Source organism: Triturus cristatus, chromosome 12 (assembly GCF_964204655.1).
Source record: "Triturus cristatus chromosome 12, aTriCri1.1, whole genome shotgun sequence".
Classification (NCBI taxonomy): Eukaryota; Metazoa; Chordata; class Amphibia; order Caudata; family Salamandridae; genus Triturus; species Triturus cristatus.
Window position 1 is genome coordinate 11,665,766 of NC_140595.1, and position 27,421 is coordinate 11,693,186.

At 47.4% G+C, this 27,421-nt stretch overlaps 1 protein-coding gene across 6 annotated transcripts in view; it reads right to left on the bottom strand.

The window, feature by feature from the left end:
* MISP (mitotic spindle positioning) overlaps window positions 1-24,002 on the bottom strand; it is a 209,595-nt gene extending 185,593 nt beyond the window's left edge. For 2 of the 6 annotated variants that reach the window (XM_085639012.1, XM_085639009.1), the window contains exon 1: window positions 4,509-4,598. Coding sequence is in view for 1 of the 6 variants with exons in the window: in XM_085639004.1 (XP_085495130.1) it covers window positions 17,904-17,963 (60 nt within the window). In the remaining 5 variants the exon portion in view is untranslated. Of the gene's footprint in view, window positions 1-4,508; window positions 4,599-17,903; window positions 18,106-23,357 lie in introns of those variants that run through there. The other 4 variants (XM_085639007.1, XM_085639006.1, XM_085639004.1 and 1 more) reach the window with 3 other exon arrangements.
* Window positions 24,003-27,421: the final 3,419 nt, after the last annotated feature.

The window sequence follows — 27,421 nt, forward strand, 5'->3', positions numbered from 1 at the left end:
AATCTACGAGCTGCTGTGCGTTCGCTTCGCCTGTTTGAATATAGCGGCTCGCTTGATTTTGTCTAGCGCCCCCCTGACATTCCAACTCATTATTTGAAGGGTCCCAGAGGGATCCTGCTTATCACCAGAGGACCCCGCCATGTGAAGGTTTGAGATACGAATGTGGTCTAGACAAGAATATGTGGTCTGGATAAGTTGACTCTGAAGCAATGTAGTTCAGTGCGATCAAACAACAAAACCCCCTTCCCCCTAAACATCCCAACAGCACACCCCCCCACCCTATACCTCAAAAACAATTAAGTATCTGTCCCGGCGAGCGTGGGTGGCAGACCCCAACGGGAGGCCCCCCCGCCCGCCTATAGATCCCCAACTTACAGTCCATTGTCAGCTGGCCCTGTCCCCGTCAACTGCTGTTTTACAGGGATATTGGCCCTCAACTGTGCTTCCCCGGTCAAGGTAACATATCAAGGAACTATTGAAATAATGCAGCCCCCAAGATTAGTCTGATGAGGTAGGCAGTCGCTGGGCCGATGCAGCTCGGAATGAGGTGCCACACGACTGAGACCTGCGTCTGGACCTGGAGCGTCTGTTCCCCTTCTGCGTAGGTTGTTTCCGCACCATCTCGCTTGACGAGGAATCAGAGTCCCTCCGGGGCGGTGATTGCGGGCGAAGACGCACCGTCTCGTCAGTCCATTGGAAGACCTCTACTGGTGAGTTGAAAAAATGGGTGCGGGATCGGTAGACCACCCGCAGCTGGGCTGGGAAGAGTAAGGCATAGGGAAGTTTGAGCTCCCGGAGGCGGGCCTTCGCCGCCATAAAAGACTGCCGTCGTTGCTGGACCAGTTTAGTATAGAAAGGGAATATTAGGATGCGGGTATTGTCAAACATCAGGGGTTCCTTGGCCCTAGCCTGTTTCAGGATAATGTCTCGGTCATGGTAATTGAGTAGTTTTGCGATACAAGGTCTCGGGCGGGCACCAGGTGGGAGTCTGTGGATCAGTGCCCTGTGGGCGTGCTCCACCACGAAACATTTCGACAGTGACCCCGGAGGGAGCCAACTCTCAAGCCACTGGGTAAGGAACCGCTCCATGTCACCCTCCTCACACCCCTCCGGGAATCCAACAAAGCGAAGGTTGTTGCGCCTGGCCCTCCCTTCAGCGTCTTCTACCCTGGATGCCAGCCCACGTTGGATCGTCTCCAGGGAGGCTACTCGGTTCTGCAGGGTATCGACCACGTCTTCCACCCCAGAAACCCTTGTCTCGGTCTCCGTAATCTGTGCCACCACGTTGCGTAGATCTTGGCGTAACAACATGACGTCGGACCCAACCGCCCCAATCTTGGTATCCAGGGCATCTCTCGACTGAGTTATGGCAGCCATGAGGGCGGCATTGTCAGGTACATCACTAGGCATCCCCACCGACACCCCGTGAACTTGTCTATTGTACTTTGCTTGGACGATCCCCCACCCGACCGGTCCCTCGTCATGGCAAGTCCGAGACTCCCCTGTAGTCCAAAAGGTGTTGTGCCTGCCCCCTGTGCAGCATAGTCCGGATATTGTGGGGCTCCAAAATGCCACCAGGGGATAGATTGCTGCATAGCTCTATTGTTACGTCGATTCACCCCAATACAAGAGGCTAGTGTCCATCAGGGGGGTCCTCTCTGGTGGATTCGGCCTGGCCGCAGATCACGCGGTTAGCAAGAGGACGAGGAGAAGGGGACCTCGGGGACACACAGCCAGGGGCTACATATAATAAGGACTCCACTCACTGGGCCCACTCACAGTCCAACAGTCCTCTCTAAGCACTGCTCCCAGCCGAGAGCGCGGGGGACCCCCAAGACAGCCCCACTATAGTCCCTCAAGAGTCTCCACAGGGTAGAGATGGCATCACTGCAGCCTTGACGTGGTACTCGGGGAACGCGTGGTGAGCTCACGCGGCCCGACCGATCGCGAAGCGAGCCGGCCGCCCCACAAGGGAGGAAGGAGGTATATGTGGTGTTCAGTCCCTCACGGGGACCCCAAGAGAGCACGGATGGCGCCTGGCCCAAACTCCACAGGCAGGTGTTCTAAATCCAGCCCCACAGTGCAGCTGACCCCAAACACAGGTCCCAGAGGATAGCGGTGGGGAGATAGGCCCGAGAAGGCCTCACGCCAGGTACCGGTAAGACCACAGATTCCTGCCCATGTAATGGCCGTCGCTCCCCCGAGTAGATGGCAGATGACACCCCACGCAGCTTAACACAACCGCTGATTGATGGCACACAAGGGGCAGCAGGAGGGCACACTCCGGTCACCAGAGAGCACCACCAAGGGGGGGGGCACCGCTCCCACGATCCTCCACCGGGGCCCATGCGGCCCGGTAGACCGCCGGTGTGAGCCAAGGGAGAGGGGGCAGCAGGAGGGCACACTCTGGTCACCAGAGAGCACCACCAAGGGGGGGGGGCACCGCTCCCACGATCCTCTACCGGGGCCCACGTGGCCAGATAGATCGTCGGTGTGAGCCCCTCTCGCCACAGGGGGAAGGAGCGCACAGCAGGACCTCAACCAGGGGGAGTCACTACCACCGGCTTGGATCAATCCCGGTGCGGCAATGTTCAACCCTCAGCCCTCCGCGACCCGATATTGCCGCCGACCGACCGCACTCACCACACTTCAGCAGGCGAGGGGCGGCAGCAATCCGTCCCCGGCGGGCATGAGGCCGGTCCGGGAGCGCCCGCCTCGTCTCCGATGGCTCCGGGGCAATCCTAGCCGCCGAGGCAGCATATCAGCTCTCGGCCCCGGCAAGGCCCAGCGCAGTCTGGCACCCCGGTCTCCGCCGCAGGCCGCCTGATCCCAGTGGGGACGGGCCCAATCAAAGACTTCCGACGACGGCACCCGTTCCGAGCCACGGAGCGATCCGGAACTCGGCAGGAATGGAAATCGTCGGTTCTTGGCGCCTTCTAAGTACAGTCGGCGTGGAAGTGGACCGGGAAAGCAGGACAGTGTAGGATTTTAAAGCTGGCTAGACGGAGCTCTCCTAGCACATGTCCGCCATGATGGCTCGCTATGCCACGCTCCCCAAAGGTCTGTTGCCTTTGACATAGGCTTTTCACTATAAATAAGTCTGGCCAACTGCCTTTGTCATAGTGTTTCATAATTCAGGGTTACGGTTTTCCATTTTTACTGATTTTCACAAATAAATATAGACAGAAAACAATGTGTTTCCTGTCCATATTTATTTTTAATAGCTGAAAAATACTGAAAATGGTGCTTCTTGTGAGAAACTTTTCATGCTGTCTTTCATGAATTCTAGGCAACAGCTGAGCAGGCAGACAGCATGGAGGATAAAATACAGGAGGAGATTTCCTGAAATACAGGCAAAAGTTAACATATATTTGTAGAATTATGCTAATATGTACCTGTGAGTGCAGTCTTTTGTTATACGTGGCTGTTTAGTTGCCTAAAACGTGACAGGCATCCATGTTTGTGAGCACGTCTAAGAGTTATATAAATGCAGAAATATACCATTTTGCAGCTGCATTTATTCTTGAAACACAATATAAATATGGATAAATACCAATAAGAGGCCAAAAAAGAAATATGGATAAATACAGACAGAAATGTTAAAAAAACAAATCCCATAAAACCGGGAAGCCCTAGTCATAATAAACAAATTAACGTTGACTGCAGGCTTCCACCATAGCCATCCCGGGCTCCTTTATTAAGTGGAAAGTTTATAACAAGGCAAACATTGCAGTGGAAAGGGTCTTCATCAGGGAAGACACACGCCTTCTGCCCAATCAAAACCTGTGAAGAGGCGGCGGAGCCTGTGGGTGGAGCCTGGCCGCTCTCCTGAAACTGATGCCTAAAGGTCTTTCTCTGGTGAGCACCCACGGTCGGGTGGCAGCTCTGCCGTCAAGGCAGATCTAAAAAACTCCCCTACCACACCATGCAGCTTTTAATCTTCACCAGGAGTCCCAACACCCAGATGCGGCCTCCAGGATGTGGAAAAGACCTCTCACTGCACCCCCGCCCACTCTGGAAGGACAGGTCGACTTGCTTCTCCATAATTCCAAAACAAGGCACACTTCTTAATGATATTTTTGGGCCAAAGCAGTCAAAGGTCTGGAAAACGACAGATATTCCAGATATTCTAAATGCAGATGTCTGCTGGGGGGGGGGGGGGGTCCGAGCTGAAGGGAGCCCCACACATTTCTATCTTCAACCAGAGTCTGTCAACAAAAGGACCCCAAGAGCAATACGGGGTCTGCTTGAGTGAACCTCGACCGCTGATGTTTACTTGGCATTGCATTTCAGTCCATTGTTTTTTCCCCACTATTCCCCTCCAGACAGAGACCAGCGTATGCTAATGAGACTTGTTTCTGCTCCAATAGGAACCGTCCAGCCTGAGATGCCAGGACTGCAGCGGGCCATGGCTGATATGATGGCTTTGATAGCGCCTACCCCCCGCAGTGACCTCTCGGACGCTGCCTGCCTTCCACAGGCCATGACACCTGGATCTGTGCACTTACCGCTCTGGGCTCCCTGCTGCCCACAGTCCCGCCAGATGCAGATTTCCACTGGAAGCACAGGTACGTCTCCACTGCCCCTCGCCTGTAATGGCCTCTGCAAGGCAAAGTCCGCGCCAATAACACCTAGTGACGAAGGGCCACTCCCACTGCAGCAGACAGTGCGAGGTGTGACTCGAGGCACAGTGCCCGGTACCAGCCCTACATGAATGTGACATGTGACTGACTCTTCCCCAGCCCTGCCAGAGCCTGACATGTGACTGACTCTTCCCCAGCCCTACATGAGCCTGACATGTGACTGACTCTTCCCCAGCCCTGCCAGAGCCTGACATGTGACTGACTCTTCCCCAGCCCTACATGAGCCTGACATGTGACTGACTCTTCCCCAGCCCTACCAGAGTCTGACATGTGACTGACTCTTCCCCAGCCCTACCAGAGCCTGACATGTGACTGACTCTTCCCCAGCCCTACATGAGCCTGACATGTGACTGACTCCTCCCCAGCCCTACCAGAGTCTGACATGTGACTGACTGTTCCCCAGCCCTGCCAGAGCCTGACATGTGACTGACTCTTCCCCAGCCCTACATGAGCCTGACATGTGACTGACTCTTCCCCAGTCCTACCAGAGCCTGACATGTGACTGACTCTTCCCCAGCCCTACCAGAGCCTGACATGTGACTGACTTTTCCCCAGCCCTACATGAGCCTGACATGTGACTGACTCTTCCCCAGCCCTACATGGGCCTGACATGTGACTGACTCTTCCCCAGCCCTGCCAGGGCCAGACATGTGACTGACTCTTCCCCAGCCCTGCCAGGGCCTGACATGTGACTGACTCTCCCCAGCCCTGCCAGGGCCTAACATGTGACTAACTCTTCTCTATCCCTACCAGAGCTTGACATATAACTGACTCTTCTCCAGCCCTAATAGAGGCTGATGTGTGAATGACTCCTCCGCCGCCCTACCAGAGCCTGACATGTGACTGACTCCACAGCCCTATCAGAGCCTGACATGTGACTGCCTCCACAGCCCTACCAGAGCCTGACATGTGACTGACTCCACAGTCCTACCAGAGCTGATATGTGCTTTGAGCTTGACACGTGACTGACTCTTATCCGACCCTACTAGAGTGTGACATGCGACTGACAGCCCAACCTCAGCCTGACATGTGACTGACTTCCCCAGTCCTGCCAGGGCCAGACATGTGACTGACTCTTCCACAGCTCTGACAGGGCCTGACGTGACTGACTCCTCCCCAGCCCTGCCAAGGCCTGACATGTGACTGACTCCTCCCCAGCCCTGCCAAGGCCTGACATGTGACTGACTCTTCCCCTGCCCTGCCAGGGCCAGACATGTGACTAACTCTTCTCCAGTCCTAATAGAGGCTGGTGTGTGAATGACTCCTCCGCAGCCCTACCTGACATGTGACTGACTCTTCCCCAGCCTTAATAGACCCTGACAGGGCCAGACATGTGACTGACTCTTCCCCCGCCCTGCCAGGACCAGACATGTGACTGACTCTTCCCCCGCCCTACCAGAGCCTGACATGTGACTGACTCGACAGCCCTACCAGAGCTGATATGTGCTTTGAGCTTGACAGGTGACTCTTATCCGACCCTACTAGAGTGTGACATGCGACTGACAGCCCAACTTCAGCCTGACATGTGAGTGACACTTCCCCAGCCCTCCTAACTTTCAGAAGAAAGCGGCCTCTTAGAAAAATCCCAGGTCAGTCCTTTTTAATAAACATCCTAAAAAACAAGCGTTGACAAAGGCAAGAGCTTTGCTATTTCTACTATTTGTACAGCGGGTTGGTTCAGTCTTCTCTGATATTATCTTTATTTTACTTTGGTTTCTGATAACGCACAAATCTAGCTCCAAGAAGCAGTGGGGTGCTTTACAAGGGGTTTTTGTATGTGAGGGAAGTGCAGCCTAAGCTTGCCACCTACTGCAAGGAAACATGTTGAAACTGTTCATACATGCACTTATGAGGACACATATGACAGCCAGGACCCCTCCCTTCCATATCTTCTAGATATTGGGGGTGTCAGTTGCTGCAAGGGAAGACCTCACTTCCTTTTGTGAGGTTCAGGCTGCCCCTACTCCAACAGGCCCGAGGCATTAACAAGGATCAGTGCGCCATGGCTGCGACTACATGGGCTATGTGCCGCCATGGGAACGCTCCTGAACAGAGCAGCGTGAAGCGCTACGTCACTTCCGGCCACAGCACCACACCTCTTATACCAGCGCACTCCGCGGGACTCAGGATTACTTAAAACGAAGAAAGCATTTTCACTTACGAATTCTACTAAATACGGAGTAACAGTATTTTTAGATTTTGCCTGCACGGCACTTGCGCTGTGCTTGTGAAATCTATTGTTTTTAATGTATCTTGAAAAGGAGCTTACATATCACCATCTAGCTTTCCTGGCTTTTCATTGGTTCCTGTGCTTGCCACTTACTTTTCCTCTATTTCTATTGGATGTAGCATATTTTCCTGCATTTACCAATGCTTGTTCAGCCTCTCTTATCAGTTTCCAGTAGCCAAAATACTGTTAACATCCGCTTCGGTGGAACTATTTTTTCATAAAGTTTTGCCTCTTCCTGCTTTTTAGGTCTCGGCTCGAAGGCTGCGCTTGCGCAGTCTCGGTCCGAGATTTAATGACTTGGAGAAGAGGGGCTTGAACCCGCCCCTCTTCTCCCCTATTCTCCATTGGCTGGCCTCTTGAATGCTGGCCAGCCATTGGAGAAGAGGTCCGTCACTCCGAACAGGCCCCGTCCTTTTCGGATTCGGGGGCGTGTTTTTTCCAACTTTTCTAATTATCTCATCCAGCCAATGGCAAGAGGAGAGAAAAGGAAAACACGCCCCCGAATTCGAAACCGCCACTGCGTTTCTCCGAGGCATTTCTGCTTCGCCTCGGAGAAAGGCAGTGGTGTGCTTGTTACATGGTGTGTCTAAGCTTTCTTATTCTCTTTATGGCTGTCTTTCTTGACTGCTTGTTTCTGCTTTGAATCTAACGCCGACGTTTCACTCAAGGAAGGAATTAGCTTTTAGTGTAGGCCGTGGATGGATACTGAAAGTACAGAGCTTGCGTCACTTTTGGCCTCCTGCACTCTTCTCGGACAAATGCATTATGTTGTGAGAGTAACAAGACCTAAAGAACCTCGGGGGGTCTCGTTTATAGGTATGTAGATGTCCACCCCCTCCCACTACCCCATTTATTGCAGCAGGGGTGCGTGGGGGGTCAGGGAATGTGGCCTCTTGGTACGGGGGGGGGGAATCAGAGATTAGGAACCGGGCTTTCCAATTACAAGTCCTTGTTAGCACGTGTGTTGAGTAATTAACTGCCCCAACACTAAAATGCAATGCAGTCCCTGGTGACCTGAATCACTTAATACCCTCACCCAGAGGGAAACTAATGAATCCATAGAAGTAAACAATTACGACTCACAAACAGCTAACTGAAGGGGGATAAACAGACCGGGAGCAGTGCCTTCAAAGACCGCAGAATAAAAGGTGCACACCTTTTATTACTGTCACTTAAGTAGTAAATACACGTGAGGCCGACTATAGAGAATCTGCTCTCGTGCTTAAGGGCAACATGGTTATATCTTACAAACCAGCAGGTGTAACCCATCTTGTGCATTTACGAGCAGAGGCCTGCAAAATCCACCGATGGGAAGTTAGAACGGAAGAAACCGCGCTCATGCACCAGAGGAGAGCACGAAAGTTCACCGGGGGCGGTCATTTGTCACCACATTGTATGGTTATGGAGAGCTGGGCACCAAGGTACAGTAATTGCCAAAATTCAGTGTTAAGTTCTCACCCCCCCCCCCCCCCAAAAAAGCCTTGCAATATAGAAAAGGAAACCGTTATTAATGGAAATTCGCAGAAAACACAGCAAAAACACACACACACACACACACAAACACATTGAAAAGTGGAGTAGGGTTACCATAACGCGCGTATCGCATACTGTACAAGTCAAGCACGCGGGCAGAGGTGGAAAGGACAACTTACTTTTCCACAGGCCCTTAAATCTAGAGATCCGACCCTTACATCTAGAGAACCGGCCCTTAAATCTACAGAACCTCCAGTTAAATAAAAAACAAACGGGTCACTATAATGCATCACCAACACACCAATTAGAAAGATATCAAACAAAAAGAAAAGGGATGAAAATGAGAGAGCAAAAACTGCTAAACTAGGTTCCTGAGCTCCCACAATGGCAACGCAAGTGAAGCTATACACCTCACCTGAAGCAGCAGTTCTCTCTGCCAAAACACATTCCTCCCAGCTCCCCCCGGGGCTTATATTGGAGGCCCACCCCTCCACCATTACCGATGACGTCACACGCGTTTCATCCACCTGGGGGCCAGCCTGGGACATTCCGAATCATTTCCAACCAACCCACCCCCACCGAAACTAGGGCATCCCGTGTTGTGCCTTTCAAACCATGGGGTGGACCGCGGGAGGGGCTGTACATTGTCTTTCTTGCAATGTTTAACTACTCACACAAACTAGTGAAGGTGGAGTCCGCACACAGGTTTCCCAGTCCCAACCACGCGTGACAAGGGAATGTGTATCATACCACGTGGGGTCCGTTCAGCCGTGCTCTTTAGTTTCTCAATTCCACAGGTAAGTATTTCTATCGCCGCAGGTTATTCTGGGATTTGTAGTCCAGTTGATACTATTTTAATACCAGCAATTCAAATACCAGAATGCAAAGAAAAACCTGGTTTGGTGGAACTGCTCATGAGTGGAACTGGGCAGTGTTGTAAATGGAAATATAGAAGTGCAGGTAATCACTATTTAGAGTACCTGCTTAACCCCGAGAACTGCCGGTACTCTCCCATTAAATGTATTGTAGCGGTGCTAAGAAGTGCAGGTACTCAGTGCCGGGCAGTACCTGCTTATTCAAAGCACTGGACCTGGGGCATTGAGAATAACTCCTTGGTGACCCCAGAATGCGCTTGGAAGCCTCTGTAAAAGGTATGAAGGTGAAGCACTTTACAAAGGCACATATAATACGATGTCACACGTGACACCTTCAGCCAGCCCTGACTTTATAGTCTATTGTGCTTTTCAACCCATTCTCCTCTGTAGTGAAACATGGCACCCTAAGCTCCAGTATGGAAAGTGCTGTAGGGTGAAAAGTAGGGAGTCGTAGGGTGCCTTTTATGCCCCCCATGCAACAGTTCAGATTGTCACACTTACGCAGTCTAATAATGCGTTCCTGTCTAAATGATGAGCTTTTTCAGGCTCTCATGCAGCTATTGGTGAGTGAGGGGGGCATGCATGTGTGTGTGTCATACCTCATGGAGGGACATGTAACATGAGGCCCATGTTTCAGTGATGAAAACTGAGAGGTATTCTTCGAGCAATGCGAGGCATGCAGACCACAGCGAGGAGAATTGCAAGGCTTTCAAACCTCTGAAGTTTAGTGTGATATGCTTATATCTCATTGAAGCACTGTCTGCAGTGTCTGGATCTCATGCCTTGGGGAGGAGCATTTGCATAGTTACAGGGGCGCAACTAGACCCGAACTTCGGGGGGGGGGGGGGTTGGGCCAAAATTCCCAGCCAGAGCTGGCCCTAGCACTGGTCGCACAGTCTTTTTTGGTGCCCCCCCCCCCATTTCCTACTTCTCCATGAATTCCCTCACCAGCAGGCGCGCAACACCCATTGGACTCACAGGGCTTCAGCCCCGCCCCCCCCCGTCGTGTGTGGCAGCCCGGGATGAGACAGCTTCCCGTGTACACACACAGCCGCACCCGAGCACTTCATAGGTCTTTAAAAGACCATTTGCATGTTAATGAGGCCTCGCTGTTGTTTCACCCCTTCTAAGAGCCCCTGCAGCTCCACTCTGCCTATGGCTTAAAAGATTCAGCCCCATCCCCCCCGAAATTTTGTCTTAGCCCCCCCCAGAAATTTGGCTCTAGTTGCGCCTCTGCTCACCAGCACTCACCAACAATGCACCTCATCTTTCTACAACCCCTTTCTGACAAACATTTCATTTTTAGTTCTCGGCTAGCAAAGGCTGCGCTTGCGCAGTCTCGGTCGGGAGATTTAATGACTTGGAGAAGAGGGGCTTGAACCCGCCCCTCTTCTCCCCTCTTCTCCATTGGCTGGCCTCTTGAATGCTGGCCAGCCATTGGAGAAGAGGTTTGTCTCTCCGATCAGGCCCCGTCCTTTTCGGATTCGGGGGCGTGTTTTTTGCAACTTTTCTGATTATCTCCTTTCAGCCAATGGCAAGAGGAGAACACGCCCCCGAATCCGAAACCGCCGCTGCCTTTCTCCGAGGCATTTCTGCTTCGCCTCGGAGAAAGGCTGCGGCGTTACACACATTCGTGGTACTCTGTTTCCACTATTGAATGCTGCAGTGACCGGCAGTCCTTCCCTTCCCTGGCGCTTTATGTGGCGGCAACTCTTCGCTGAGGTTCGTGAAGGACGGTTGGTATGCCCCTGCCAGTCGGCGCATGTTCCCGGATGCTATGGGTCTCAGTTTGAATAACATGCGCAACTGGCAACAATTTTGATAGGCTTATTCTACCTTTTTACAGCCGACCGTTTAGTTCTATAAAGTACTAGGCACTGACGCAGAGCAGGATACGACCTAGTCATGTGACTTTTTCGTCGTTGCTAAGGATTAACCCTTCGAGAGAACCTAGTTTCTATCATGTCGATAGGCCGTAGGGCAAGATTTATCGTGTTTGCGTCACTTCCTCCTGAAACGTCGCAACCCTTCCTCGGCGTGTGCTCTGCTCAACCTACCGGGTCCTCCCTTCCTTTCTTTTCGGATTCTGGACATGGCGGCTTTTGAAGGGCCTCTGGCCGTGCTGGGCGAGCGCACCTCGGGGGAGGCGGTCCGCAGCCATAATGGTAACTTCTTTGTGTTTGTTCGCTCACGGGTGGGCAGGTGACGGTTCACCCAAGCAGCTAATTAGCCCTTCCAACAAGCACTGTGCGGCTGGGGTCTGTGCCCAGGACTCTCCAACTGCCGTTTTGTAACTCTTTTAGACGTTCAGATCTAGTCGCCATCCAATTCTTCTGCACTGCTGGCACTTTTGGGGGATTATGACTCATTTGGATTTTTTTTTATTGGCACAGGAGGCCCGCATCCTCGAAAAGCGGCTGCCATAGAGCTTCCTTTCGATTACAACAGAGCGCAACATTCTATGATTTTACTGGACTACGTTGGAAGTTAATTTTCTATTAAATGGCAAGGTTGAAACAAAACATCTGACTGGCTACAAAATCTTAAAATTAGTTGTAATCTTGATAGGGACCTCTAAATGAGAGCTCTTTGAATAATTCTGAAATGCATCACTTGTGTACACTGTTCGTTTTCTAATGAGTGTGATGCAAACTGCAGATTCATCGGCCTACACCCCCCCCCCTTTTTTCTACCTCTTACCTTTTATGGCAACGGCGTTTGGCAGTGTTTTGAAAGCCTACGCAGCTGAGCTATGGTGTTTGGGAAGGTTATGGCGGTTGATCAGTTGCTTCTGTCTCCATAGAATTCGTTTTGTTATATGCAAAGCCTGCCCATCATTGTAGATTATCCCATAATCTTTTTCATGGCGATATGCATTTGCATTTTTCATTTATAAAACAGCACTTTCCTTTATAGAGAAAGGAAGGTGTCATTGTTATACATTTAAAACCTCTGCGTGCCAATGAGTGTCGTCCTGCTTTTCACTTTTTCCTAGAGCGTCTTAATTTAACGTTGTTTGGTCATCGCTTATAAATATCCTTACGTTTTATAAACTTCAGATTACATTTCGGCCGAGAACACATAGTTGGTCTAAGACAATCTCCGTGACATACAACGCTGAGAACTAATGATTTCTCACAACCTCTAATTTGTGTTGTGAGGCAAAATTTACACGTGTCACATCTGCACCACAAATCGTGACTAAAGCCCCACCGTTATTGACCATATTTCGACCATTGTACTAAAGTGGACATTTGATGCATGGACTAATACTCCCCGCAGCCTCTTAGCAAATTAGAGGTCTTTTACTAGAGGCAGCGGAATGTTCTAAAGTAAGGTGATCGTAATGCATGTTTTCATTGTCCAGGAACTTGGTCATAAAAGAATAACGGGTATGGATAATTTCTTTCTTGACGTCCTTGTTTGTACGATAATTGACGGACAGCAGTTTTATATTTTTACCTGTTAAATTAATATCCATACTTTTGGACCGTGAGTTTTCACTTTGCTTGTTTGATTGTTTTCTTATTGAATAGTTGGGGCTGTAGCTTGGCGGCCTAGTTTCCTATGTATTTCCATTTATTGAGCTAACAAGTATCATAGTCCTACGGTTCATCGATAATACAAATCTCAAAATATTTTTATTTTAAAAAGCATCTTTCGTTCAAATAACAATGCATTAAAGCTGCAAGTCACAATAGAGTTCCGATAAAAAAAGTTCACACAAGGTTGCCTTTCATTTATTCCAGGACAGTGAAAGGTTTTAACGCAGCCATGTGTTGGCCTGAGGTACTACAAATTCTATAGAGATCGGATACTTCCATTGGACCATCAGAAATCACATTCGATCAATTTCACGTCCAATTGTAGAATTATTGCAAAGGCACCTTGCACTGAATAAACAGATACTGTCAACACTAACGGCATAAAGAACGATCAACAATGCGGCTGTTAGATTGGCTGTTAAAATTGTCAATGTGGCGTAAAAACAATACATTTTGTGATTTAAAATCGGGTATACTTTATACCATCAACTAATGCAATGTAAGTGTTCTAAAAACCCAGACTGAACGCCACCTTTGTGTACTACCTACCACTTAAAATCTAAGTTATTACAATGCAAGTCAGTGACCATATACAACCCGTATTACAAAACAAGCATTTACAATGCAACGGTCTCGGCATTGTTAAAGTTAGAGCTATTGGCATTGCTCATGACAATGCCGTTTCTTTAACCCCTTCTGTGCCCCGCCCTTTCCCCGCCCTGTGCCGGGCTTTTTATTAGCGGGCGGAGTTCATGACGAGATGGTCTCGTCATGGGCACAGCGCAACCGCGGCCCATGACGAGACCATCTCGTCATGGGCACTGAAGGGGTTAAATGTTTTAAAAACAAAAACATAAACAAAAATAATGTCATGAGCAATGCCAATAGCTCTAACTTTACCAATGCCGAGACCATTGCATTGTAAATGCTTGTTTGTCTTGCAACAGATTTATATAGCGCAATTTATCACGCGGAGAGATTAAGTGTTTTGCCCAGAATCACAGGATGTTGCGCTGCCGAGACTTGACCCTGGATCCTCAGCTCTCGATTCAGCAGCTCAGGCCGCCCGTCACATCCTCTCCACTCTTGTGATACTTGTCAGGGAGCTCTTTCCTTCGTCCCGATGGTGATTGATAATAACTCATTAGTCAATGTATGTGCCCGAGCACTAGGTTACTTTTATAATCATCTTAATGCCAACCGAAGGGATAATACTAGAATCTCTACTTACCCGCCCACCTCTAAACCTTATTTTGATATTCCCACACAGAACAGATTTCATGCACTTAGTTCCCTGGACTCTAATGATTGACGCATACAAGAGACGGAGATATGTTTAGTAAGGGAGGAGGGACCCGATGGGGATGAACATATGTATGACTGTGCACCTGAAATAATATCTAGGGACTCAGGATATGCGCCTAATCAGAATGAGGCAGAGAATATTCATGAGGGAATTGTGAATATATGCAATATGGGTCAAACAAGTGGGGTTGGCAACGCTGAGGGAAATGTCCGAGGTTCTGCCATTGGGACTACCGCCAGAATAGGTACATGTTCCAGACTGGTGTGCTGGAATGTAGCTGGTCTGAAATCTAAGAGCAGAGATCCTGGATGGGAAACTTTTATTAATAGGTACGATATTTTATGTTTCCAGGAAACCTGGTGCAAAAGTAATATTGACTACGAAGGATTTGTTTCATATAATTTACCAGCATATGGAGAGGGCCCGGGAAGAGCTAAGGGGGGCTTACTCACCCTTGTATCGGTCCACCGACAAATACTGGTGATAAAATATGTACCGGTGGGTGATTTAGTCCAGATGCTCTGGATTCGTGAAGGCAAAAGCCGTAATATCCTTCTGATCAATTATTATAACAATATTTTTGATAGCACCAGGGGCAGAATAATAACCGATCTGGCCAATGCTACTGATACCCTGAGTTTGGATTCCAATGTTGTATTTGATATTATTTGGTGTGGGGATTTTAATACCTCATTATGCGAATTATTATCTACAAAGGCCTGTGGGGTTACTAATAATGCTGGATGGGAGGTTCCACACTTTGGTCACGATATGTATGGGGAAAATGTGAATACATTAATGGGGTGCCTTGACTTGGAAATTTTGGATTGCTGTAGGGACAGTAATGGTTTACCTGTCCCCACATTCAGGAATTGGCGCTCTAATTCTGTGATTGACCATGTGTTGGTATCTTCTAGTATTGTCGACTGTTTTGCCCCACTGGAAATGGAAATAATGGATACTAGTGACCACAACTGTATTATAGTGACCATGACTCTGTGGGAGGAGAATGATAGAGAGGCAGGGACCACAGTTAAAAATATAGAAGCCCACCGGGCTAATGGGGTAAGGCTTAGGTGGATAGGCGCAAAAGCATCCGAATTGACTGCATCCATCATAATGATGAATTTAGTAGACATTGTTTTTATTTTAAAAAATAGATTGGATCATGAGCGGGTCTTATCTAGTTTTATAGGAATCAACAATGCCATTAACGCAAAGTTCACAGGTGGTAACAGGGGTGGTACAAAACCTGGATTTGTTTGGTTTGACCAAACCTGTTCTGCTGCTCTGACTAACCTTAAGCAGGCCCTAGCAATAAGGCCTAGGGATAAAAAAAAATTAGTAATAATACTGAGGTTAGAGTATAAAAATGCCATTAAAGCTAGGAAGATGGTTCTTCAGCATCAGGCCTGGGATTCTCTTAACCTAGCGGCGGAACTCTCTAATGGCACGTTATTTTGGGCAACAGTCAACTCTCCATTCCTTAAGGAGACAAACACACCTGAGTTAACAGCAAATGTCTCCTGTGAAGGTTGGATTACCCATTTTTCAACTATCTTTGATTCAGGTAAAAATATTAATGTTGGCTCATATAGATGGCCTATATTACCACTTGAAATCTCTGTGGAAGAAGTTGAAAGGGGGATTAGGGCAAGCAAGGGAGGAAAGGCCCAAGGCCCGGATGGGGTTCCAAGTGATGTGTACAAGGAAGCACCGGAAGTATGGGGCCCCTTGTTGGCTGCTGTTTTCAATGCCGCGGTTTGTACAGAACCTCCGCCGACCTGGGAGGAGTCTATTATTGTACCAATATACAAAAAGGATCCAGGTCTGATGCTAAAAACTACCGACCAGTTTCATTACTGGATTCTTCCGTAAAAGTTATGAGCAGGATTATGCTGGTAAGATTGGAAGAATGGGCAGAACAAGATGGTATTTTGGCAGATAGCCAATATGGTTTTAGGAAAGGCAGGGGTACGCTCGATCAATGCATTAATTTAGAATTATTGATCGGGAAGTATAGTGAAGCCAAACCTGGCCTTATATATTTGTGCTTTGCTGATTTAAGCAGCGCTTTCGACATGGTCGACCACTCTATTCTGTGGTCGACCCTGTTGAAATTGGGTGCGCCAGAGGGCATAATTTATTTTCTTGCCAGGATGTATGAGAGATTAAAAACATGTGTACGTTTCGGTAGGAAGGGAGAATGTACCCCGAACTTTAGCGTAAAACGAGGTATAAGGCAGGGTTGTGTTTTAGCTCCTCTTTTATTTATTTTATTTATAAATGGTATTGATGCTATTTTAAAGGAAGTTCATGCAGATGCTCCCATGATCAATGGTGTTCCTGTACCGGTGTTACTATACGCCGATGATGCTGTGTTGTTGTCAAGAACTCCGATAGGGTTACAACGACTGATGGATAGCTTTGCCTCCTTCATTGACGACAAAAAATTAGTTATTAACAAAAGCAAAACGTACACTATGATCTGTGGCCCAAAGAAATCTAAACATACAATGAAAGGGTTTTTTATTGACAACGCAAAAGTACAGCAAGTGGACAAATTCTGTTATCTAGGTATAACTTTTTCTAGTGACAAAAAGTAGACACATGAATTTAATAACATACGCAACAAAATGACTAGAAATGCACACGGAATTTTTAGATTTGCTCAGAAAATTGGGGATCGTAGGACCAGAGACATGATAAAAATTTATCAGGCGAGATGTGTATCAATTGCATTGTACGGGGCAGGAATTTGGGGTTATTGCTGCGCATATAAATAAAAACTTTTATGTTTACCCACATCGGCCTCTAATGCTCTGAGCCATCAGGAACTATCTGTGAATTATCTACTTGACCTTTTGTCACTTAGACCTCTGATGATTTGGCGGTCTATTTGGTTGAATGAGGAGAAGTCCTTTACTAGGTCTATTATCCAGGACTGTTTGCGATTAGACAAAGCCATAGCAATACCCTGGATTAAATACATTATTGTGTGTTTCTCAGATATTTTTAACCTGAATATTGTAACTGATCCGAACGCTGTTTTATTGATCCCCAAGGTTGAGTTAAAAAGGGTCTTCCTAGCTTATGCTGAGAGGAAGAGAACTGTTATTGCTGGTACTCGGTCCACCGTTATGTTTTATAACAGATATTTATCTATGGATGGATTTCCTGTCTACTTAACCCTTGTCACCAGGCCGACACACAAATTTGTGCTAACCAGACTCAGATTTGGAATAGTGCACTACTTGGTGGCCCACCCGATAATGAAAAAACATCCATCAGGGCCTTGTAGATGTGACGGGATTTCCAAGCAGAGCACAATGCACTTTTTACTATTTTGTAAGCTGTACTCTAATTTTCGTATTGTCCTGCTTAAACCCATGTTTGTTAAATACGGAACACGTACGGTTGAGCACGCAATGAAATTGATTTTTAACTTACAATCTGCGGATGTCTGTTTTTATACCGCCACTTTTTTAAACAAATGCATCAATTCTAGGAAAAGCATGTGTTTTTAGCTGTTGAAATGTAATTTTAGTGTGTAAATAAGATCATTGTTTTAACTAATCATAGTGTTCTAAATGTATTATTATGTCTGCTACAAGTCGTTCATATTTTGTATATTTTGATTCTGTGATTGTGTATGCTTTTATGGTCATTAATTTGTACCGAATAAAGCTGAATTGAATTGAATTGAACTCATTAGTCATAACATATGCGAAACCGTTGTATTACCAATGCTTGTTTACCAGGCCTCAGCTCCCACACTGATGCACAGTTTACCAAAAGTGTAAGTACCTCATTGTGCCTTCTCGGCCTTACCTGTGGCCTTGCCCTCGTGCCGGGGAACAGCACCCTCCAGGGGGCGGTGTACTTCAGCATAGCTCCAGTAGAGGGGCGGGGGGGGGTGGGGCTCAACCCTTGGGGTTGGTCACAGGTGTCAAGCGCCCCAGGCGACAGAGAGCCGGGGGCAAATCATTGGTGAGAGTGGAGGGCGGCTTCAGGCTTCGTCAGTCTGTGAAACCTGCCGGCGAGAGAGGGAGACATTCATGGAGAGAGACATCTGCATTCAGAGACAGACAGAGAGAGAGCGAGAGAGAGAGAGAAGAGGAGTGGGGTTCAGAGAGAGTGAGACCTCCACGGAGAGAAAGAGGCAGAATGGGGGTGTAGAAAGGGAGACATTCATGGAGAGTGACATCTGCATTCAGAGACAGAGACAGAGAGAGAGAGAGAGCTAGAGAGAACAGGAGGAGTAAGGTTCAGAATGAGAGAGACCTCCACAGAGAGAAAGAGAAAAGAGGAATGGGGGTGTAGAGAAAGAGACATTCAGGGAGAGTGTGCTCTCCACTAAGAGCGAGACATAGAGAGATAGAGAGAGAGAAGAGAAATGGAGTGTAGAAGAGGAGACATTAAGAGAGGGTGAGACAGGCTGAGAGAGTCAGAGAGAAGAGGAGGAGTGGAGTTCAGAGAGAGTGAGACCTCCACTGAGAGAGAGAGAGAGAGAGAGAGAGAGGGAGAAGACGAACGGGGTGTTGAAGAGGAGACATTCAGCGAGGGTGAGATCTTCACACAGAGGAGAAACCAGGAGTGATGGGAGAGAGAGAGACATTTAGAGAGGTTGAGATCTTCACAGAGAGAGAGGAGAAAGCAGGAGGGATGAGAGAGAGACATTCAGAGAGGATAAGATCTTCACACAGAGAGAGGAGAAAGCAGGAGGGATGAGAGAGAGAGAGACGTTCAGAGAGGGTGAGATCTCCACCCACAGAGAGAGCGGAGAACGCAGGAGTGATGAGAGAGAGAGAGAGAGAGAGAGACGTTCAGAGAGGGTGAGATCTCCACCCACAGAGAGAGCGGAGAAAGCAGGAGGGATGAGAGAGAGAGAGAGAGACATTCAGAGAGGGTGAGATCTCCACCCACAGAGAGAGCGGAGAAAGCAGGAGGGATGAGAGAGAGAGAGAGACATTCAGAGAGGGTGAGATCTCCACCCACAGAGAGAGCGGAGAAAGCAGGAGGGATGAGAGAGAGAGAGAGATACGTTCAGAGAGGGTGATATCTCCACCCACAGAGAGAGCGGAGAACGCAGGAGGGATGAGAGAGAGAGACATTCAGAGAGGGTGAGATCTTCACACAGAGAGAGGAGCAACCAGGAGGGCTGGGAGAAAGAGAGACATTCAGAGAGGGCGAGACGTCTTTGACAGAGTGAAACAGACAGGAGGGAGGGGTAAAAGAGTGAGGCTTTAAGAAGTAACACATTTTAGGAGAGGGAGTGACACAGTAAGAGAGGCTGTAGCTTCCAGACAGGGATTAATGAGACACAGAAACCGGACGAATGAGAGGGAGTGAGGCGTTCAAGAAGGGTGCGAAATGCAGAGAAAAAGATAAACAGAGAGGAAACGGGGTGAGTGAGAGAAGCGTGAGACATTCAAGAAGAAACAGATCGAACGGGGAATGACTGAGACACTCATGGAGATCATATAACATGCCCAGGTAGGATGAGGGCAATGAGAGACCTCCAGGAATATTGAGGGGGAATGAGGAGAGGAGGACAGAGAAAGCGAAAGAGAGAGAGAGAGACAAGAGAGAAAGACAGGAGTGAGAGAGAGACAGTGAGAGAGAGAGGGACAAGAGAGAGCGAGAGAAAGAGAAATACAGTGATAGAGAGAGAGAGTGAGAGAGAAAGAGAGAGACAGAGCGAGAGAGAAAGAGAAACAGAGAGAGATAGAAAGAGAGACAGAGAGAGGGAGAGAAAGAGAGAGAGGTGGGAGAGATGAGGAGCGAGACATCTAGCATAAGAGAAACATCCAGTGAGACACATTAAGAAGAGAGCGCTGTTGAGGTGGAGTGAGGGACACCTAGAGAGAGAGAGAGACATAGGAAGGATGTGGAGAGGATGGACGTCATGCGAGAGAGACATACCAAATGGGCTTGCAAGAGTGACACCCAGGGAGCACTAGGAAGGGTGGGGGGATCCGGACACCTTGGGGGGACACGGAGGAGACTGAGACCAAGGAATGGGGCAGGGGGAGCTAGGCACTGAGTGATGGCAGGTTGAAGCGAGTGTGAGAGTACATAGAGTAGAGAGAGATTGAGACACTCAGGGAGAGAGAATGGGCCACTAGGGGCAGAAAAAGAGTGCTATGAGATATAGCGCTTGGACGTGGATCAGTGATATGGCATGCGCTGCACGCAGTGATTAGATAAACATGCACCAATTAGAGATTACTCATTAGCAGACTTCCTCATTAAACCTCCGTCATGAAAAAGATTCAATCAATCAATCACTCAGTAGATTTGTAGAGCGCTACATGTCACCTGTGAGGGTATCCAGGCGCTGCTTCCTTGATTAGCGCCTGATCTTTAGTAGAACCCACTGATCAGGTATTTGGTATTAAGAGATCCTTTGATTAGGAATTATTCACTAGCACGATACATTGATTCTAAATTGGTAATTAGTAGGATATGCGGATCAGTGGCTGCTCATTAAACTGATTAGGTGCTAATCATTAAAGGGAGTGCTGAATTGATAGATATTGGTCACTAGTAAAATAAAGAGATTACTGCGAACCATTGATTGGAGACTGATTGTGAGTGAGTTGAGATGATCTGATGTTGCCCATTAGTAAGATACTGAGATGACTGAAGTTAATTGATCAGTGACTGATTGTGAGTGAGCTGAAGTTAGCAGATATTGGTCATTACTAACCTAAAACGATTGGTTGATAATGTAAATTATGAATCGGGAATTGACTGTTAGTCATATTCACTAAAGAGGGATTGGTGGTTAAACTCATTTTATGATTAAGGGTTGCTTCTTTGTGGCAGGCATCTACTGAGGCTTTCTCATTAACTAAATTACTTTATTGCTTATTGGCAATAAGGAGATGAAATTGGATATTGGTGACTAGTGAGATGCATACATCGTATGTTGCTAATTAATAAGATATATTGATCATTTGTTACGGATATCAGTTAGTAATTGTTTGCTGTTTAGGTGATATTCTGATTATGAAGTGACTGTCTGTGGGATGTATTGATTAGGGATAGCCATTAAAATGTACACTGCAGAAGGCTATGACATCAGCTGGGTAAATTAACTAAATATTACCTGAACTTTGATAAAGAAGCTTCGGAAGCTGGATAAACGATAAGGGAGTTGTTAAGAGTAAGGCTATGGATGGGTCCTTACTGAGATACACAGATCAGGGTTTGTCGATCAAGTGGTCTATTGCTCGGTCTTTTGTGAGATCCATTGATTGTTCGTAAGATACATCGATCTAGGTTTGTCGATCGTGTGGTCTATTGTTTGGGCAAATGTGAGATCCATTGATGGGTTGTAAGATACCATCGATCATGGTTTGTCGACCATGTGCTCTATTGTTTGGGCATTGGTGATATCCATTGATTGTTTGTAAGAAACATCGATTAGGGTTTGTCGATCATGCAGTCTATTGTTTGGGCATTAGTGAGATCCATTGATTATTTGTAAGAAACATCGATTAGGGTTTGTCGATCGTGCAGTCTATTGTTTGGGCATTGGTGAGATCCATTGATTGTTTGTAAGATGCATTGATTAGCCATTGCCCATTAAGAAGATAAACAGAGGATGGTTCAGTTGATTGCACTATATATTGATGATGGACGAGGCCATACGTGGATTCATTGTTATGAAACTGGTCAATAGCTGGATATTTTAATTTGGGATTAGTTATCAGGATGATGAATTGATGATTGATTATAGATTGGCTCAGAAGAACAATGAGTGAATTAGACATTTTTACCTAGAGTAATACTTTGATTAGAGATTTGCAGTCGCCTTGATAGACTAACCAAGGATTTCTCATTATTGGGATAATGTAGTTGCCATTAACAAAATGTATTGATAAGGGATCTATTGATTGTTGACTTTTTAATAATGAAGTACACTGATTATGGTTTGGTACAGAGATTCATTGATTGGTGGATCACTAGTCAGAGGAGCTAGGGATTGGTGGTTAGCCAGACTCTTAGATGATGGATTCATTGTTAAGAGAATCTATAGTGAGTAATGATTGGACAGTGGAATGCACTGAGCAGGGATTCATGAGTGGCTGTCACTGATTGGGGATTGTGTGGTAGTGGGATGCAAGGATTGGGGATTGGATATCAATGTGGTCTGTTGTTTAGGGACTGTTTGTTAGTGAGACACGGCCAAGAACTCTGAAAGTGAATTAGGGATTGGTCATTAGGGGCGTCTATTGATTGGGTATTGCTCATTATTGAGATACATCACCAGAGATTGGTTGTCAGGGAGATCTAGTGATGGGATTGGTTGTTAGGCAGCTATATTGTTCAGGTTGTGCTGGTAACCTGGATAGACATTGATTTTGGGTTACTTATCTGGGTACGTTGATAATAGATTGATCGATTGGACTATAAGCTGACCAAGGACTGATCCTTCTCTAGACAAATCCCTAATCATGTTTATGGTTTGATTACTTGACATCATTACAATTAACATACATCAACACTACTTATAGAATATGACGTACAACCCCATTGAATAACATAAAATGTCATTTGTGCATATTTTTATTTACTTATGACACAGGTAATGACCAAAGAGGAAGAACACGTTTTCCTGTCGTTTATCATATATGTAGATCTCAGTAACATATGGGGCATACTTCACAGTTGCAAATTAAGCTAAATCCACCCACTTTAATTAACCTTTAGCTGTCGGAAGGATACATTAATCGAGGATTTTTATTAAATGGACTTATTCTTGACTGATTGGTTGTTTATTGAAAACGCTGATTAGGGATTTTCATTAAATGGACACTATTGAGTGATTGGTCATTTATTAGAAACATCGATTAAGAACTGGTTGCTAAAATGATAAATTAATAGAACGTTGCTCATTAATTGGGCAGCCTCAGTAATGACCGGTAACTTACAAAGAAACACTGATTATGGATTGGCTATTGGAAGACTGCATTAAAAGATAATTCCTTTTTAGATGGATTTACTTTTTAACCTTTGTTTTTGGTTTTAGATGGATACCTTTCTGAATGGTTGGTCATTTATTAGAAGCACTGGTTGGGGATGGTGCATTGATCATCATTATTATTAGTTATTGAGCACGCGTACACCAAAGCTTCTTGAAAGTGGCAACTAAGAAAATGGAAAAAAACATATAAAGCATGGTTTCAAAGCGTGGTTGAAATGATACGAACACAGGATTGTCTTTGGATTGACCTTTTTTCCAAGCAGGAGGCATGTGTTTGCCAGCTGACTTACCTGCGGGTATCCGTGCTTTCTCAGTTCTGGCACTCGAAGGCCCAGCTGCTGGCGGAATCTCAGGTACAACACCTGGTGCTTCCGGCGATGAGTCCTGTTCAACACCGGTGCTCCTCGGAGAGTGTTCTCTAAAAGAGATACTCCCAAAAGAATTATGTCAAACCCATGGTGCTCCCCAGAGAGTGTTGTGTCCAACATCAGATGCTCCACAGTGGTGTTCTGGCCAAAGGCCAACGTTCCCTGGCGGATGACGTGTCCAGCGAGCAGAGCTCCTCGTGAAGTCTTCAATCCAACATTAGGCACTCCCCACAGCGTGTGCTGTCCAACTCCAAGTGCTCCTGTGAAAGTGGACTGTTAGATACCCAGAGCTTGCAGGAGAGCGGTCTGTTCCATACTCAGTTCTCGATAGAGCGTGGTCTGTTTCATACCCAGTGCTTGCAGGAGAGTGGCCTGTTCCATGCCCAGTGCTTGCAGGAGAGTGGTCTGTTCCATGGCCAGTGCTTGCAGGAGAGTGGTCTGTTCCATACCCAGTGCTTGCAGGAGAGTGTCTGTTACATACCCAGTGCCTGCAGGAGAGTGGTCTGTTACATACCCAGTGCCTGCAGGAGAGTGGCCTGTTCCATACCCAGTGCTTGCAAGAGAGTGGCCTGTTACATACCCAGTGCTTGCAGGAGAGTGGTCTGTTACATACCCAGTGCTTGCAGGAGAGTCATCTGTAAAACATCCAGCACTCTGGAGAGTGTCGCTCGACAAGTGCCCAATGCACTGGTTGGCAGTGCGCGCCAGCTCAAACCATGCATGTACCGTGGGCAGCGAGGGGGCGCTAACGTACTATGCCTGCTAGCCCGTGCCCCTGGCAGTGAGGCAGAGAGATGACGTACTGTGCCCACCAGACCCCAAACAATGGCTCCTGCTGCTGACAGAGAGAAAGTTGACTCCAGGAATGTTGCTGACACGAGAGAGGTTAATCTGAGCTGACAAAACAAAGAGAGCTGGACAAACACATGGAAAGGCACTGACCACCCACTCTAGTGTCATCTCAGTGTGACCACAGAAGAGGACCCCCCTGCACCAATGGGGAGGAGGGGAGACACACATTATAACACGAGTGGAGACCACTGCATATGAGAAGCAACAGCTCACCCCCAGAGTACCCAGGAGTGTAATATCATGGTAAAAAAGGGCGCTTCAGGGATCCATGCACACCCATCCATGCCAAGAAGGTCGAACAAAAGCCTAGCTCTCCCTGGCGCACCAAAGACTTCAATGGCGGCAGATGTCTCCACTGGCAAATCAACGTCAGACTACTGTATGAAGACTGTCATTGACACCAGTGATGAAAGCAAAGTACTGTTCAATGCAATCAAACGCGGTATTATCCCACCCCACGTCATCCCAGAATCCATTGAGACATCCACCATCATCAATCACATATTTGTTTATACAGTCTCCACAACAAGCCCTAACAATGACCCCGGAAACCCCCCCTCAACAATACTGCATCACCACCCATGTGCTGCACCGCCACGGGAAACAGCGTTTACAACGCTGTCATTACATTGCAGTACTATTACAACGTGGTCATTACAACGACCGCATTATTAGTATGCGATGCATTTACATCGCAAGTCATTACAATGACTTGCAGTAGGGGGCGCTGAGGTATTGGAAATGAATTCCAATACCTTCATTATTGTTGCGTAAACTGGAGTAGGAATAGTAAATAATACTATTCCTAAGTCCAGCGCGTCCCCTACTGCAAGTCATTGTAATGACTTGCGATGTAAATGCATCGCGTACTAACAACACGGTCGTTGTAACGACCGCGTTGTAAAAGCACGCAATGTAATTAATCGCGTTGTAATGTGCTATATTCCACCGCCACAGCACACCAGCCGCCTGCTCTGTGCTGATAACCTAGTCAAGGAAATGACAACTGCCCCTCCACCTTTACAAATGTCTGCCCTTTATTTCTTTCTTCTATATCTGGAAATCAACACCTCCTGCAACTTCCCATAAAACCTATCCTGCACCCTGATGACCTTGCGAACCTGTTGTATCTGGTTTATGGTATAATGCATCTTTTCTGTTTCTCTGCCCTTGCTGCACAGCCAGTGTGAATGTGCTGGGTGGAATGTGGGTGTGATGGGGAAGTCATGGAATGTGAGGAAGCCTGGGATGTGGAGAGTCAGATGGAGTATGGGCCGAGCAGCAGGGAGGCTGCTCCTGGTGGGGCAAAATAAGATCTACTACAAGACCATCCTAAGAACTAAGAACAACAAACCTTCATCCTTAACCCCTCCAGTGCCCCGCCCTTTCCCCCTCCTGTGCCGGCCGTTACATTAGCGGGCGGGGTTCATGACGAGATAGTCTCGTCATGGGCACAGCGCAACCGTGCTCCATGACGAGACTATCTCGTCATGGGCACAGAAGAGGTTAATCTACATCTCGGCTACTGAACCAATTCAGTAACTCGCGTGTACATCCCGGGTGAGGTCCTGGAAAGGGCAGTTGCCCTTCAAGAAAAAGATAGTGGGCCTAATTTAAATCACAGAGTAGGATAAGTACTCCACCAGGGAGCCAGAGTAAAATACTCCGTCACCTTGATGGAGGTCCAGGCGTCTGCATTTCGAGATGTCTGCAGGCCCTGTGGAAATCTCTACGCATTGGCGGGCACTGCCATCACGGTTTATTTATTTATAATTGAATTTGTATGGCGCAACAGCAACCCAAAAAGGGCTTCCCGGCGCCTGGGTGGACTGGGTGCAGAGTGGTAAGAGCGAGAGGGGATTACTGGTTGAACAGCCAGGTCTTTAGGGATCTGCGGAAGCTAGTGTAAATGGTTTCTTTACGGATATCAAGAGGAAAATTGTTCCAGAGGGTGGGGCCGAGATGAGAAAAGGACCTACCACCCATCCTGGCAAGTTTGAACCTAGGAACCATACATTTTTCAAGAGTTAAGGATCGAAGATGGCGTGTGGGATCATAAGGGCAGACGAGAGATTGCAGATATTGTGGTGCTGAACCCCATTTGATCTTAAACATAAAGCTCAAGGCTTTGAACTTTATACGGTTTTCAACTCTGAGCCAATGTAGATCACGGAGATAGCCAGAGATATGAGTGGTTCTAGGAACGCTGCAAAGTAGTTGTGAGAAGTTGGCCTGGTATATGCTGTTCACTAATTAAAGTGACCACCTTGTACCATGCCAAGCAACCCTTATGGTGTGGTTGTAAGTCAACCTTTTCGGACCAGCTGCCCTAGTGGTAGCGTAGGCTAAGCAGTCTTTCAGGCTAAACTCGTTTTGGCATGAAAAGCAAGCTGTTTTACCATATGTAACCCCCCTTTATACCAATGAAAGGACACCACACAGATATATATTCAAAATATATATGTATTTATTACTCAAAGTATCCCCTAGACTCTTTATGAGCACAGGAGCACAAATCGTTAAACAAGAAAGTATTACAATATACAGAAGTTGCACTTTATATGGATAGGCCCTGGTGGCCGATCAAACCATATACTAAAATAGTGGTATAAGTACCACGAATAGGAAAGGGAAAAGGCCTAGGGCCTCTAGAATCGCTGGGCCTACAAGGAGCTAACTTCAGTTAATGACCAGGAGGTCCACGGGTCGCGTGTGCAGTGAGGAAAGTTACACGCGGGCTCCCATAGGTTTTCAATGGGTGCGTAAAAGTTCAAAAGTTACTGCTAAAAGGGTCTTCTGGTTGAACTACGAAACCAAGACTTCAGATCTAGACATTAGAGATGTTACTCTACACTTGTGCACCAGAGTGCCAGCTTTACCTCACCCACAGGAAGCGGGTGCATAGGTCTCGAAGTGCGCCGGGTTTCGTCTATCTGTTCAATGGAGCCTGACGACAAAGATGCTGCAGGCGGCCGCTCCAGAAGAGATGCGGTGGATCCAAGGGTGGATCGGAGTTGTAGAAGACCTGTAAGCAGAGGGGACAGTGTTCACAGTCACTAGCCAGTGACCGGCGTGGCACCAGGTAGGTACCAGGCGATGTCGGGTGCAAACAGGCAAAGAGGTGTAGCTTGTCT